At 40.9% G+C, this 15,776-nt stretch overlaps 1 protein-coding gene across 1 annotated transcript in view; it reads right to left on the bottom strand.

Moving 5' to 3' along the window:
• Positions 1 to 15,776, bottom strand: part of Scp2 (sterol carrier protein 2) — a 75,541-nt gene that overhangs the window by 47,798 nt on the left and 11,967 nt on the right. Inside the window, exons 3-7 of the mRNA XM_027402413.2 lie at positions 15,491 to 15,562; positions 12,569 to 12,700; positions 8,937 to 9,001; positions 7,396 to 7,522; positions 1,428 to 1,491 (exon numbers count right to left, since the gene is read on the bottom strand). Coding sequence (XP_027258214.1) covers positions 1,428 to 1,491; positions 7,396 to 7,522; positions 8,937 to 9,001; positions 12,569 to 12,700; positions 15,491 to 15,562 — 460 coding nt within the window. The remainder of the gene's footprint in view (positions 1 to 1,427; positions 1,492 to 7,395; positions 7,523 to 8,936; positions 9,002 to 12,568; positions 12,701 to 15,490; positions 15,563 to 15,776) is intronic.

Raw genomic sequence — 15,776 nt, 5'->3', positions numbered from 1 at the left:
GGCCATTATCAAGCTGGACATGGTGGCACATATCTTTAATCACAGCACTCAGGAGGCAGCGGCAAGGAAGACAGTCTGGTCTACAGAGTGAGTTCTAGGACAGTCACAGCACAGGCTACACAGAAAAGCCCAGAAGAAGAAGAGGAGGAGGAGGAGGAAAAGAAGGAGGAGGGGAAAGGAGAAATTGGAAGAGGAAGAATGTCATTGTGAGATGTAGAACTGTGACTTGCATGTTCAGAACCACAAGGCAAAATAAATCCCTTATCTTTGCCGGGCAGTGGTGGCGCGCACCTTTAGTCCCAGGACTCGGGGAGCAGAGACAGGTGGATCTCTGTGAGTTTAAGACCACCCTGGTCTACAAGAGCTAGCTTCCAGGACAGCCTCCAAAGCCACAGAGAAACCCTGTCTCAAAAAACAAAACAAAATTCCTTATCTTTATAACTCATCCAATCTATGATATGGTGTTATTGGCAAAAGAAAATGATCCAACATGCATGGCATTGCTTTTATAGCGATTCCAGTTATGCGGCATCAGTTCAGTTCCCATGGACCACTTTCCCCAGCAAACACTGAGTTCAGGATATCAACCACTAAGCATTCACAGGATTGCTGGTGGACAACACATCTGAATACAACTGATACCATTTTCTTCTGATTATTTTTAGGATATAAATAATTATATTGTTCTTCCAGAATAAGTTAATAGCACTAAAGTGACTGAAATTCATCTCAGTTATAAAACTAATTTAACAATTTTTTTTGCTGTGCAAAGAAATGAACCTAGGACCTCATATATGCTAATCACAATCTCTAGCACTAACCTATATCATTAGCCCCAAGTAAATTTTTTAATACCTGTCACTCTCATTCTTATTTAAAAGAATCATTAAAGCCTCTCTTATTCTTATTTCAAAGAATCATTAATCCCAGCACTTAGGAAGCTGATTCAGAAGACTCTGTCTCCCATCTCCAAAAACAAACAAACAACCCTCCAAACATAAATAAATAGCCATTAAGCTTTAATGGTATTTTAAGCATAAATAAGCCAAGAACTAGAATGGCAAAAGCAGACAAAGTATGATTTGGGAATAAGCCTTTCTTCTATAAAAAAAAATAAAATAAACATCCAGGCTGGAGAGATGGCTCAGTGGGTAACAGCACTGGCTGCTCTTCCAGAGGTCCTGAGTTCAATTCCCAGCACCCACATGGCGGCTTACAACCATCTGTAATGAGATCTGGGGCCCTCTTCTGGCCTGCAGGGAAACATGCAGGCAGAACACTTGTAGACATAATAAATAATCTTAAAGAAAAAAAAAAGAACATCAAGCTAATATCTTTGAGATCTTACATTTGTTTTCCAAGGATACAATTGCTTATTACACAGTAGGATAGATCAGATTTTCATGCCATGTCTCTGAAGTACTTACGGGTTATTAACTGAGTGTTTGTGATTTTTCCATCCAATTTTTGCAAAGTGTTCAACTTTTGTTCCTGCAGAGAAAGCAAACATCAATCAATGTGCTATTTTCTTCGGCTCATTATCAAATGTCACAGCAGAACTCAGTGTTTTGCTAAATATTTCCATAGTTTCTCTTGCACTGATATTAGGGTTAAAGACAGCAATCACTCATATCATTTGTGATAACCAAATCTGAGTATTTCATGCATTTTGAATCAAGAGACATATGAGATAAAAACAGTTCAAACTGTCTATTCTATTTAATATAATTAAGATTCAATTTCAAAACTAGAAAATACAGTCTGGAGCCATTGTGCTTAGCTGGAAAGTATTTGCCAGCAGTGGCCCAGTGCCTGCCAGATGTCCCCAAGGCCCAGAGAGAGTGGGTATGTGAGGTACATCCTCCATGGCCTGATAAACATGAACAACTTCCATTTATGACACAGAAGGATCTTTAGAAAAGTTACAGCCAGTGAATCAATACATGCTTTCCACATCTTTTTTTGTTTTGCTTTGTTTTGGTTTATGTTCTGAAACAGGGTCACACTGTTTAGCCTTTGGCTGGCCTGGAACTCAATATGATGAGTATGATAGCTACAAGCTTAAAGAAATCTGCCTGAGGCCGGGTGTTGGTGGCGCACGCCTTTAATCCCAGCACTCGGGAGGCAGAGGCAGGCGGATCTCTGTGAGTTCGAGGCCAGCCTGGTCTACAGAGTGAGTGCCAGGATAGGCTCCAAAACAATACAGAGAAAAACCCTGTCTTGAAAAACAAAAAAACAAAACAAACAAACACAAAAAAAAAAAAAAACAGAAAGAAAGAAATCTGCCTGCCTCTGCCTCCAGAGGCTAAAGGCATGTGTCACCTTGTCTGGCTCCCAGTTCTATTTTTTAAGCCCAAACAACCTAGGCAAAGGACACTATGGAATAGGTTCATTTCTGCGATTCTATTTAACTACAGACTAGGTGAATTTTGACAGTGTGGTTTGTGGCCACAGTACAGGACTTACATTGTTTTCAAGGAGTGGTGCCAAACACCTGTAATCCCAACACACAGAAAGTGGAAACAAGGAGGATCAAGATTTAAGGCCAGTCTGCTCTACACTGAACGTTGTCTCAAAATATAAAATTAAATAGGGCCAGATGCTGTGGTACACGCCTTTAATCTCAGTACTCAGGAGGTGGAAATAGGGTCTCTACACTTTCAAATTCCTGGTCAACCAAGGATGAGATCCTGTCTCAAAATAAAATAAAGTAAAATAAAATAAAGGCCATGGGTAGAAACTATTGGGAGACAGACTTGAAGATTTATTGTTGTTATTTCTGATTTGGTTTGGAGTTTTTTAGTTGGTTGTTTCTTGTTTTATTTTGTTTTCCAGACAGGGCTTTGTGGCTTTCCATGGAATCCAATTTCACATATAAAACATCTCCTAGAAAAGAATTCTGCCAATTCTGCCAATTCTGCCAATCACTTACCACTTATTTCTTAAGCCTGACCCCAATTAAAGGCTAATGACCACTAAGTTTGAACTGCCAATTAAGTTTTTTGGCTATTGCCAGGCAAAGAAGAACACACCTGTAATCCCAGCACTTGGGAAGCAGAGGCAGAAAGATCAGGAGTTCAAGGCCATCCTTAACTACATGAGCCACCACCCCACACAAAATGTTCCCATTTTTAAAAGAATTAACTGTTCAAAGAATATGCTTAGTATAAAAATACTCCAATCCTCTAGAATCAAATTCTAAAACCACAAAAATCTGCTGATTCTATCAAGTTAAATTCTAAGAAGCAGTGGTTCATGCCTATAACCTCAGAACTCTGGAGGGAGATGGAAGCAAGAGGACTTCGTAAATTCCAGGCTAGGCTGGATTACACAGTGAGCTCCAGGCCAGCCCAGGCTACAGGTAGATCCTCCCAACAAACAAAATTGAATTCAATTATTTCAAATTTTAGACTAGAAAACTTATTAAGCTATCCCAAGTAATATAAAATTTAAGAAAACATGTAAGTTTAAAAATACACCAGTCCCAGGATTTCCAAGGCCAATGGAAGCTGCTGCATCTGTCTCTAAAGCCTCCAAAAATAATACAAACAAGAAGGAAAAGCATGAGTGGAGAATACCATATAATCAGCAAAACCAGAAAAATAATGATGCCCAAACCTCAAAATCTCTGTACGTTAGGAAAAAAAGAAAAACAAACACATAAAAAAGGGCCAAATCCCAACCACAGACCTTTGGGGTAACAAGAGCAGCCTGAAGGAAAACAGTACAAAGACAGTTCCTATAACAGAAATAAAGGACTTACTTTTAAATTTTTATTTACTTGTGAGTACACATGTATGTGCTATATGTGTGATGTGTGGGTCCCACGGATTTGAACTCAGGTCCTTATGCTTGTACAGCAAGTGCTCTTACCTGAGCCATTTTCTCAGGCCTCTAGAAATAAAACTTTAAATTGTAAATGTTTTTTTTTTGTTTGTGTGTTTTGTTTTTCAAGACAGGGTTTCTCTGTGTAGCCCTGGCTGCCCTGGAACTCTGTAGACCAGGCTGGCCTTGAACTCAGGGATCTGCCTGCCTCTGCCTCTGCCTCTGCCTCTGCCTCTGCCTCCCAAGTGCTGGGATTACAGGCTTTCACCACCACTTACCAATTTTTTAAAATTTTTTAAAGAAAAGTAAATGACACAATCATGAGGGGCTTTGGAACCAGAAAATGGTATTTGTATCACATTAAGATTAACTAATTTTGTCTTAAAGTAGGGGAAGACTGAGGTCTTGCTATAGCGTCCAGGCTGGCTTTGAAGGCCTGGAATCAAGCAAGTCCTCTACAATAGCTCAGACACAGACATTGATATACTTGACTTGATATTAATTTTTTGATTTTGATTATTATAATTTAGCTGTGAAAGTCTGTAATTTACTCTTTTTTTTTTTTTTAAGACAGGATCTTACTATGTAGCCCTAGCTAGGCTGACCTTGAACTCACAGATATCCTCCTGCTTGGCCCGGAATTAAAGGTGTGCACCATTACTCTTGGCCTGATCTCAAATATTTAAGTTACATTAATACTATAGATAAAAGATACTAAAAAAAATAAGGATAGCAAAATATAAATGATCTAAAAACAAGGTACTATGCATTTTTTTGTACTTGTTTTGAGCAACACTGTCATGAAATCTGAAATTATTTCAAGACAACTGTGAAAGCTGCCAGGCAGTGGTGATACACAACTTTAATCCCAGCACTCAGTAGGCAGAGGCAAGCAGATCTCTGAGTTTGAGGCTAGCCTGGTCTACAGAGTGAGTTCCAGGATGGCCAGGTAAACGAGGCCTGCATAAAGAAACCCTGTCTCAAAAAAAAAAAAAAGGAGAAAAGAAAAGAAAAGAAAAGAAAAGAAAGAAAGAAAGAAAGAAAGAAAGAAAGAAAGAAAGAAAGAAAGAAATTGAAAGCCATATAGGGCAACAACTCTTCCTAAGTCCCTAAGTCTAAAAGTGAAAAATCTATCTTTCAAAACTGATAATCTGATAATCTCTCAACTGACAGCCATGGAATGATGGGGGATGTCCTTCTGTGTATGTTTATCTTTATTGGTTGTTGAATAAAGTACTGTCTGGCCAATGAAGCAGCATGTTAGGTGGGACTAGGAGTCAAGGATGATTCTGGGAAATGTAGTAAAGTCTTGTGATCCAGGCAGGAAGTGACATAGCAGGCAGACTCAGAATATAAGCAGGGACAAGCAGGAAATCACTCTCTTTCTCTTCCTCCTGCTCCCTGCTCTGGAGCCACTATGTGATCCCAGCAAGAGAAGATGCCTGCCACTGGCGTCTGATCAGGTAAGTCTTTATAAAATATACAGATTAAGAAATCCTAATCATTGACCAGCAGCATTGTACCTAATATAAGTCTCTGTGTGTTATTTTTGCTGCCCATGTGGCAGCAGGGCTCAGGCAGCTTGGTGGAAAGATTTATCGTTACAATGAGCAATTTCAACTTTTAAATTACTGGGCCAGAGAGATGAGTCTGTGGGCATAAGAGCTTGCCACACAAGCCTCACAACCTCAGTCTGATACACAGAACCTAATTAAAATCCAGATGTAGAAGCTCATACCTATAATCACAACGAACCTATAAGAGAGGCAAGAGAGTCACCTGAAAGCCCAAGGACCACTATCTCGCAGCACACAGCACAAGGCAGAATCGAGAAGAAAGAGCCTGTCTCGACAAGGTGGAGGGTGAGCACTGACCTCCAGAAGTCACCCTCCCACATCCACGTGCAGGGAGTGGCACATGAGTAGCCACTCTCACACTCACACACACACAAAGAATGATAAATAAACAAAACTGTAATCTGGTCACATTCGTTATCTAGAAAGCGAGGGAACTTAAGGTCTGTATGATATTCAAACAATTTGATGCAAAATTCCTTATGACCTTATATGGGATATAGATTTCTAAATAGAATAAAAAAAAAAAAAACACCCAAGCTGATTACTTAACCCAGTGCTCTACTGAGGAATCTTCTCCACACGGTGCTATGATATTAACCACATAGGAACACCTTCCATACACTGGCAGGTAAAGCCAGGAGATCATCCATAGAAGAGGAATTGCTAGATTACCATTTCATGTCTACTAGCAACGTCTAACACTTCTGATATCCTCTACTCTGCCCACCTGTGTTACCAAGCTTACCATAACTGGAGAGAGAGGGTATTATCAAGATGGCTTTAGTGTTTTTCTGTTAGCATTAGTTAAGACAAGAGTGTTTTCATATTTAAAACAAAACAAAACAAAACTGAAAGCCAGGCTTGGTGGACTCAATCCCTAGTGCTGTCCAGTAGGAAGAGCAGAGCCTGAGTGAGCAAGGTGCTGCAGTCACCTGCCAGCACCCATAAATACAAACACATGAACAACTAAGAATGACCACCCTTGCTACACAGTAAGTTAATGGATATACTTCCTAATGAGATGATAAGCCCTCATCTGTAACATTATCAAAGGACCTCAAAGATCTTTCTAATATCCTCCTTCCTAAATTCTAACGTTGAAACCTGGCCTCAATGACTGGGAGATGGGGCCTTTGGAGGGAGGAAGTGAACTGAATGCTGATGTCACTACCAAAATTCACACATTGAGATCTAATCAATGCTAATATTAGCTGGAAGGCCCTTCATGAACAGGGTTAGTATCCTCATAAAAGAGCCCCTGGAGGGACTGGAGTGTAGCTCAATTGTAGAATGCTTGCCTACCATTCATGAAGCCCCAAGTTCAATGCCCAGCACCCTTATAATGGGTGGCAACCACCTGTAACTCCAGTTCCAAGGGATCTGATATCTTCTCCTGACCTCCAAGGGCACCAAGCATGCATGTGATGCCCAGACTAAGACCCACAAAAAACACCCATATGCATTAAAAATAAATAAACTTTTAAAAAGTTATTTTATCTTATATATCCCAGTCTCTTCCACATGTCCTTGACAAATACCTGTTATTTCTTATTACATGAATGTAACTAGTAATAAGCCTGGAAGGCGGTGCTGTTGTTGTTACTTTGAGGCAGGAGCTCACAATGTATCCTTGGTTGGCTTGGAACTCACTATGTGGACCAGGCTGGCCTCGAACTCAAGCAGATTCAGCTGCCTCTGTGCAGGAATTCAAGGTGTGTGCCACCACATCCAGCCTCTAGAGCAGTGATTCTCAACCTTCCTAATGCCACAATCCTTTAATACAGTCCCTCATGCTGTGGTGACCCCCAACCATAAAGCAACTCGTTGCTACTTTATAACTGTAATTTTGCTACTGTTATGAATCATAAAAAGCATCCTGATCCACAGGATGCTCTTAGGTGACCCATGTGGTGTGACACACCCACACAAACACATAAGGGAATCATGATGCACAGGTTGAGATCCCTGCTCTAAAGGGTGTTTTTTAACATACCATATTTTTCCATATGCTCTCTTCCAGCACACCCAAACATCTGTGGAGCAAGTGGGTGGGCAGACAATCCATACTTATTGATTAAAACATCAACATGCTTGTCAGTTGGATTGGTCCGATCTGGAAACTTAAAGAGAAAAAAAATAAAATTTAATGAGCAGCTAATATAAACGTGTTTCGTGTAACTTATACTATTGCCAAGACATTTGCTTATCCTGAGAACACAGTAAACAAAAAATGTTCAATGTGAATAAAATCATCAAGAAATACTTTGTCCCAGGAAAACATGAGAGGCTGGGTATGGTGACACACCCCAATACTTGGCAGGTAGAGGTGGGAGGGCCGAGAGTTTAAAACTAGTCTTAGCTACATAGCAAATCGGAAGCTAGTTTGGGATACAGGAGACCTTGGCTATTATTTTTTTTCTTTCTCCCAAGTTTTGTTTTTGTTTTGAGAAAGGGTCTCTCTATATAGCCCTGACTGTCCTAGACCTCACTCTGTAGACCAGGCTGGCCTGGAACTCACAGAGATCTCCTGTCTCTGCCTGCGAGTGCTGGGATCACCATGCTTGGCTTATTAATTATTTTAAGAAATTGCTTACAGGGCCAGGGAGATGGGTCAGCAAATAACGACTCTTCCCACACAGTCTGATGACCTAAGTTGACCCCCAGCACCTACATGGGTCAACAAGAGAACCAACTCCTGGAAGTTGTTCTCTGACTTCCTCTTTCATGCCATTTGCCATGTGAAGCCACTCAAGGACACACACACAAAACAAATACTTGTGAATTTAAGTCTTTTTCCTTAGGTTTTAAAAATATTTTATTTTATATGTATGCGTGTTTTGGCTGCATGTATGTCTTATGTACCTTGTGTGTGCCTGGTGCCCCCAGGAGGCCGTGATTCAAATGCATCCAGAAGAACAGGCAGAGCTCCTAACTGCTGGGCCATCTCTCCACCAGTGAATAAGAAAAAATGTTTATCAAATGTTCATTATCCACATTCAGCAGTAACCATTCAAGATGCAGGTAATAAAGGCATGAATGTGTCAGTTTAAGATTCTGCTCATCAGGCATTTAGATTGGGGGAGAAAAGGGACAAATGGGGAGACTCAATTATCATGCAAATAATGATGCTATAAAAGCAGAAAAACTGAGTGGGAAACTGGAATTCATGACAAGAGTCCGGAGCTTAGGTGGGGCTGTGAAGGCCTGGAGGAAGGCCACCATGGGCAGGCCGGAGCTTTGTTGGGGCTGTGGAGGTCCAGGGGATCCCATACCTTCTTCTGGCCTCTACACACCCAAATACAAGTAACATGGAATCACACACACACACACACACACACACACACACACACACACACACACACACACACACACGCTTGTGCAAAGAAATAAAAGCAAATAAATCTTAAAATATATGTATCTTTAAAATCAAATCATGTTCTCTGCTGCTTACTACAGACTCTATTTTTAATGATCAGATGGACAGTTTTCTCATAAAGGTAAAACAATCCCAAAGCAATAATAAATGAGACTCACTTTTACTCCAACAGATCCCTTCTCCATCTTCTCAAACCCAAGGGCCAACACACAATCTGCCATACCTTAAAGGAAATTTAATTATTTTGAAATTTAAAATTTCTAGGAACCCAACACAATACTATTGAATACTTCAATCTAAATATTAATCTACTCTAGGTGTGGTGGCACACACCTTTAATTTCAGCATTTGGGAGACAGAGGCAGGTGGACCTCTGTGAGTTTCAGGCCAGCCTGGTCAGTGAGTTTTGGGACAGCCAGGACTACACAGACAGACCTTATCTCAAAAAAAACCAAAATATAAATAAATAGATAAATAAATAAATGTGTGTTAATTTACCTGAAATAAAGGCATACCATAACCCTATAAAATATTTATTTGTACATATGTACACACTTATGCTTATGTATGACACACATGCAGCTGTGCATACCTGTGTGTGCACATGGAGGCCAGAGGTGATGTTAAGGGTCTCCCTCAACCACTCTCCACCTTGTTACTTAAGACAGGACAGCAAGCTCCAGGGGCCCTGCTGTCTCCGCCTTCTCAGCACTGGAATTGCTGGTATATGCCACCATGCCTGCCACCCGCCCTCCTCCGCTTTTTTTTTTTTTTTTTTTTTTTTTTTTTTTTTGACAGGGTATCACTATATATTTTTTGGTTAGCCTTGAATTTACAGATCCACCTACCTCTGCCTCCTGAGTGCTGGGATTAAAAGCATATGCCACCACTTCTCAAGACTGTTTTCTACATGGGTGCGAGGGATCTGAACTCAGATCCTTACACTTGCACTGCAAGCATTTTACCCAGCCATCTCCCAGCCCCCTCAGATTTAATAACTTAAAAATTACAGTGATAGCCAGGTGATGGTGGCGCATGCCTTTAATCCAGTAGTCAGAGGCAGAGGCAGGTGGATCTCTGTGAGTTCAAGGCCAGCCTAGGCTACAGAGCGAGTTCCAAGACAGGCTCCAAAGCTACAGAGAAACCCTGTCTCAAAAAAACAAACAACAACAACAAAACTATAGTGACAATTATTTTTCACATTTATTGAGTTAGTGTGTGTGTGTGTGTGTGTGTGTGTAAGTGTATGCTCGAGCAGCACATGTGGAGGTCAGAGCAAAACCCTGGAAGAGCTGGTTGTCCTTCCACTATGCACATCCCAGGGATCAAACTCAGGTTGTCAGGCTTGGTGGCACACACCTTTACCTATTAAAAAATCAAGAAGGTGCTTAATTCCTTCCCTGAGTCTCATTATACTAACAAAATTTTCCATCAGTGTGAAATGTTTCAGTAAAAAACAAAATACTAAAAAGCCATTTACAGCAGCTGGAGAGATGGCTCAGTGGTTAAAAACACTGCTCTTCCAGAGTATCCAGGTTCAGTTCCCAGCACCCACACTGTGGCTCACAACCATCTACAACTCCAGTTCCAGAAAATACAACACCCTCTTCCGGCTTTCGAGGGCACCAGTCATGCACCTGGTACACAAACATACATGTAGGAAAAACACCCATACACATAAAATAAACAAAAAATTTAAGTTACTACAATTTTTAAATATTTTAAATTTAATTATGATTTTAATTAAAATTCAAGGGGATTCCAACTAAAATCTCAAAAGAATTGTTTAAGGAGGAAAAGGACATCTAAAAATTACATTAAAGTTCAAGTGGAGAACAAAACATGACAAAACCAACTAAACTTTTCTTTTAAAAAAAGAAAGAACTACAGCTCAGTGGTAGAGCACTTGACCAGCAAACATGGAGTCCTGGATTCAACCACCAGCATGAAGGAAGGGAGGGAGGGGGGAGAGAGGAAAAGAGAGAGAAAGGGAACAAGGATGGAGAAAGAGGGACATCAACTTCACCAAACAGTAAGATGACACAGATCCAGGAAGAGATTGAAGGGCACCAGCTTACACAGTAAGATCGATTACAAGCTCTAAAATTCAGAGCCTAGGCGGTAGAACAGTTATCAAATCAGTAGACTAGAAGAGGGCCCAATAAAAGGCCGAGTATTTTTAGAAATAGAAACTATGATATATGATTATATACTTTATATAGGTGTAAATATATAGACATATGCATGAGCATATGAAAATATCTGGCCACCAAAAAAAAAAAAAAACTGTGCATAAATGCTTATGGCAACATTATTTCTAACAGCCAAAGAAAAAAGAAAAAAGAAAAAGAATGTCCATCAAAAGATGAATACCCAGATAAGACATAGCTTAGCCATGAAGTGGAATGGGCATAAATGGGAATAAAATACTGACATGTGCTATAAGAATGAACTTTTAGCCGAGCGTTGGTGGCGCACGCCTTTAATCCCAGCACTCAGGAGGCAGAGGCAGAGGCAGGCAGATCTCTGTATGTTCGAGGCCAGCCTGGTCTCCAGAGCGAGTGCCAGGATAGGCTCCAAAGCTACACAGAGAAACCCTGTCTCGAAAAACAAAAAACAAAAAACAAAAAACAAAAAACAAAAAACAAAAAACAAAAAACAAAAAGAACTTTTAAACAATAAATTGAGTGAAAGAAGTGACAAAAAGGGTCATGTATCACAGATGCAACCAATAGGAACAGGTGAGTTCACAGAGACAGAGCAGGCAGCGGTAGCGAGGGCCACGGTGGGGAAGAGACAAGGAGAGACCTTGGCTCATTTTCTAGAGCTTGTGAAACAAGGTTTTCATTACAGATGATAAAATGTTCTAAAATACACAATGATGATGGCTGCACTTTATGACTATACCTCGTCAAGAGTAAACTTCATGATATGGGAACTTTATTTCAATAAAGCGTTTGGGAGGCACTGGGGATATTGCTTAGAGGTACAGTGTTTGCCTGGTATCCTCAAGGCCCTTGGTTTTATTGCCAATAACACAAAAACAAATAATAAAAGGTTCTTTTTTTTTTAAAAAAAGCAATACCTATAAAATAAAGCAATCTTTCTCTGACGGCAACAAGGAGAGGTAACTAAAAGGGAACATCAATCCCATATTTATTTAAGAGCACAAGTAAGGGACCAGCAAGATGGCTCCTCAGGTGCAGGTACTTGCCACCAAGCCTGACAACCTGAGTCCTATTCCAAGGAACCACATAGCGGAAAAAGAGAACCAACTTCTATAAGCCTCAATGTATGTGCCTTGGTGAGTTCAGACACACGCAAATACACTAACAAATGTTTTAGAAAAAGTTTTAAAAGAAGAATAGAGCAATAAGCAAATACTCGGGGCTGGAGACAGCTCTGTGGTTAAGGGCACTGGTTGGTGGCTCCCAACCATCTGTAACTCAGTCCCAGGAGATCCGATGCCCTCTTCTGGTGCTGAGTCACAGCATGTGGTGCACAGATATATGTGCAGGCAAAACACCCGTACACAAAATAAAATATAACATTAAAAACTATTAATAAGGGGCTGGAGAGATGGCTCAGTGGTTTAGAGCACTGACTGCTCTTCCAGAGGACCCAGGTTCAATTCCCAGCACCCACATGGCAGCTTACAACTGTCTGTAACTCCAGCTCCAGGGGATCTGACACCTTCACACAGATATACATGCAAGCAAAATACCAATGCACATAAAATAAAAATAAATCATTTTTAAAAAACTATTAATAATAAGCAAACATGCCTTACCTCCTCGAATCAGTTGCTGGGCCACAAACAAAGCAGTAGAACCAGTAGAACAGTTATTGTTGACATTAATTATAGGAATGCCAGTCAGTCCCAGACTGTGATAGATAGCCCTCTGCCCACAGGTGGAGTCGCCTACAGAGAAACAAGGAAGAGCCTTAACACCACAGCACAGAAACCGTGGTTCTGTGGTTCAGCATGCCCATATGCTAATTTTTTCACTATTGAAGTTTTCGATAGTGTCCTACGCAGGCAGGACAGTGATGAACTGTGACCTCTGAGTCAGAAACAGTCACAGCACTATCTCCTGTTGTGCAAACATAAAAGGCAGTCACAACAAATGTTTACGTGCACTTTTTTTTTCTCTTCTTGAAACACGGTTTCGTGTAGCTCAGGATGGCCTGGTGCTCACAGTAGTCCTCCTGCCTAAACCTCCTGAGAGCTGAGATTCCAGGCCTGAACATCTCACAGGGCAGTAAAGAAGCAAGCACTTTCAACACCTTCCTCTTCCTGTTTCCTGTTTCAGTCAGGATTGGAATCTGCACCCTAGTACGTATGTCCCTGATCGCAACTTTGCATCTTACACTTTTTGTTTTGTTTTGTTTTGTTTTTCGAGACAGGGTTTCTCTGTGTAACAGTCCTGGTTGTCCTGGAACTCACTGTGTGGACCAGGCTGGCCTCAGACTCACAGAGATCCTCCTGTCTCTGCCTCCTGAGTGCTGGGATTGAAGGTGTGCACCACCACGGGGCTTTGCTTTCTTTACATGATACAGAGGTAGAGAAGGAAACAGTCAGGTGACTTAGGGTTTCTATTGCTGTGAAAAGACACCATGACCATGACAACTCTTATAAAGGAAAGCATTTCATTGAAGTGGCAGTTTACAATTTTAGAGGTTTAGCCCATTATCATTATGGTGGGACATGGTGACGTGCAGGCACACATGATGCTGGAGAAGGACCTCAGAGTCCTACATCTTGCAGGCAACAGGAAGTAGGCTGTCTCACTGGGAGTATCTTGAGCATAGGAGACCTCAAAGCCCGCCTCTACAGTGACACACTTCCTCCAACAAGGCTACACCTCCTAATAGTGCCTTTGAGGGCCTTATGGGGATTTCTTTCAAACCCCCATACCAGGTAACAGCAAATAATTCACTCTCACAGAGTTGTGTGATAAAGGAAATGATGGTTCACTTGATTCTCACACATACATTGTTAAAGGCCATCACAAAATGAATAAAAGCCACCATTTACTTTTCATATAAACATTCCACAATTTAAACCAAGTATGGTAGCACAGACTGTAAGTCTCAACTGCCCAGGAGGCTAAAGTGGAAGGACTGTCACAGGTTAGAAACCACCATGATGATCCAAAACTACTTCAGGAAGTTTTTGTGGCTAAGGAAGTAGCTCAGTTAGTAAAGTGCTTGCCTAGAATGCAAAGGACCTGGGTTCAGTCCTAGTACTATGTATGTCAGGTGTGGGGTACATGCCCGTTATTCCATCACTCAGTAGGTGCAGGCAAAAGGATCAGAGGTTAAAATCCATCCTTGAACTTGAGGCCAGCCTAGGCTGCATGAGACCCTGTCTCAAAAAATATTTTTTTTAGCTGGGCAGTGGTGGTGCATACCTTTCATCCCAGCAGTAGAGAGGGAGAGGCAGGTGGATCTCTGTGAGTTTGAGGCCAGCCTGGTCCACAGAGCAAGTTCCAGGACAGACAGGGCTGTTACACAAAGAAACCCTGTCTTGAAAATCTGAAATAATAATAATAATAATTTTTTTCTCACCAAGTTTTAAAGATTTTTGTATTCATCCATCCAGGCCTTACAGAAAAATATGACCCACACTGAGTACAAACTTGACTTTCCCTCTCAAGTAACGTGGCTCACAAGGCAGGAATGCTGGAACAGCAAGGTGATAGCAGCTGGAGGTTCAGACTTGCCAGGAGTCTTCTACTAAAACAGCAATGCTCACCAGTCCCTGGCAATACATGCATTTTACACACATTGCCCCAGTATGTCTACATCCTGGGATTCTCTGGTATCTTGAAAAGTAAAGGAAATAAATGATGGCTATGCACAAAGATTCATCTGTAGTATTATACATTTTAGTTACTTTGATTATGTAAGAACAGGATACCATTACTTCTAACAAATAAGCTAGTAGCTTTCAAAGTTAAAATACAGTATAATTACAAATGCAACATTGGGCTGGGGAAATGGCTTGTCTAGTATGTACAAAGCTCTAGGCTCACTCCTCTGTATTTAAAGCAGAGTGAGGTATGAGAAATGGGTAGATCTTAGTCAAAGGGTACAAACTTTTTCTTCTTCTTCCTTCTCCTTCTTCTTCCTCCTTCTTCTTTCTTCTTTTCTTCCCCTAAGACAGGGTCTCAGTTTGTAGCTCTGGCTGTCCTGGAACTCTCTATGTAGACTAGGCTATCTGGAACTCAGACATCCACCTGCCTCAGCTTCCCAACTTTTGGAATTACAAACATGCACTACCATGCCCAACTAAAAATTCTTGTTTGTTTTGTTGTTGTTGTTGTTGTTGTTGTTGAGACAGGGTCTCGATATGTAGCTCTGGATGTCCTGGAACTCACTTCATAAACCAGGCTGACCTCAAATTCACATAGATCTTCCTGTCTCTGCCTCCCGAGTGCTGGGATTAAAGGCGTACACCACCACATCCAGCTAAGAAATATGTTTAAGTGCTGTGAAAAAGCTTTTTACCAACCAAGGTATACTGCCCACTCCCCAAAAATGGTATTTTAATTTGTCTCCTGTTTTAATACCATAATGCCAAGAACAATTACATTGAGCCAACATACAAAGGTAACCTCTAAGTTCTGTCCTGAGGTTTAACATTCACTCATGAATTTGCTGCTAGATTTTATGTGCATAACCTTAGAACATTCTGTTTACTACATACCATACACATAGCCAATGCATGCCTGCTCCACAGCGGAATAAGGGATCTGGGCATCTGCCAACGCCTTCTGGCCTGTAAAAACAAGGAGTTCATCAAAAAGCCCTTGACAAAGTGACTTCAGGTAAGGTAAACTCAGTTTAGAGTTTCTTCAGATACCATTTATTTCTTTATCATCTGTTTGGTCCAAATGACAAAGTCTCCACCAAATCAACTTAGAGCTCCCCTTCTTCCTCTAAGGCACATATCTTCTTTTTGATGTTTTCTGTTCCAACTGCACCCCAAAACA

The sequence above is a fragment of the Cricetulus griseus genome, chromosome 2 (assembly GCF_003668045.3).
Source record: "Cricetulus griseus strain 17A/GY chromosome 2, alternate assembly CriGri-PICRH-1.0, whole genome shotgun sequence".
Taxonomy (NCBI): domain Eukaryota; kingdom Metazoa; phylum Chordata; class Mammalia; order Rodentia; family Cricetidae; genus Cricetulus; species Cricetulus griseus.
Note: the sequence above shows the minus strand (reverse complement) of the source record. Positions and strands in the feature narration are given on the sequence as shown.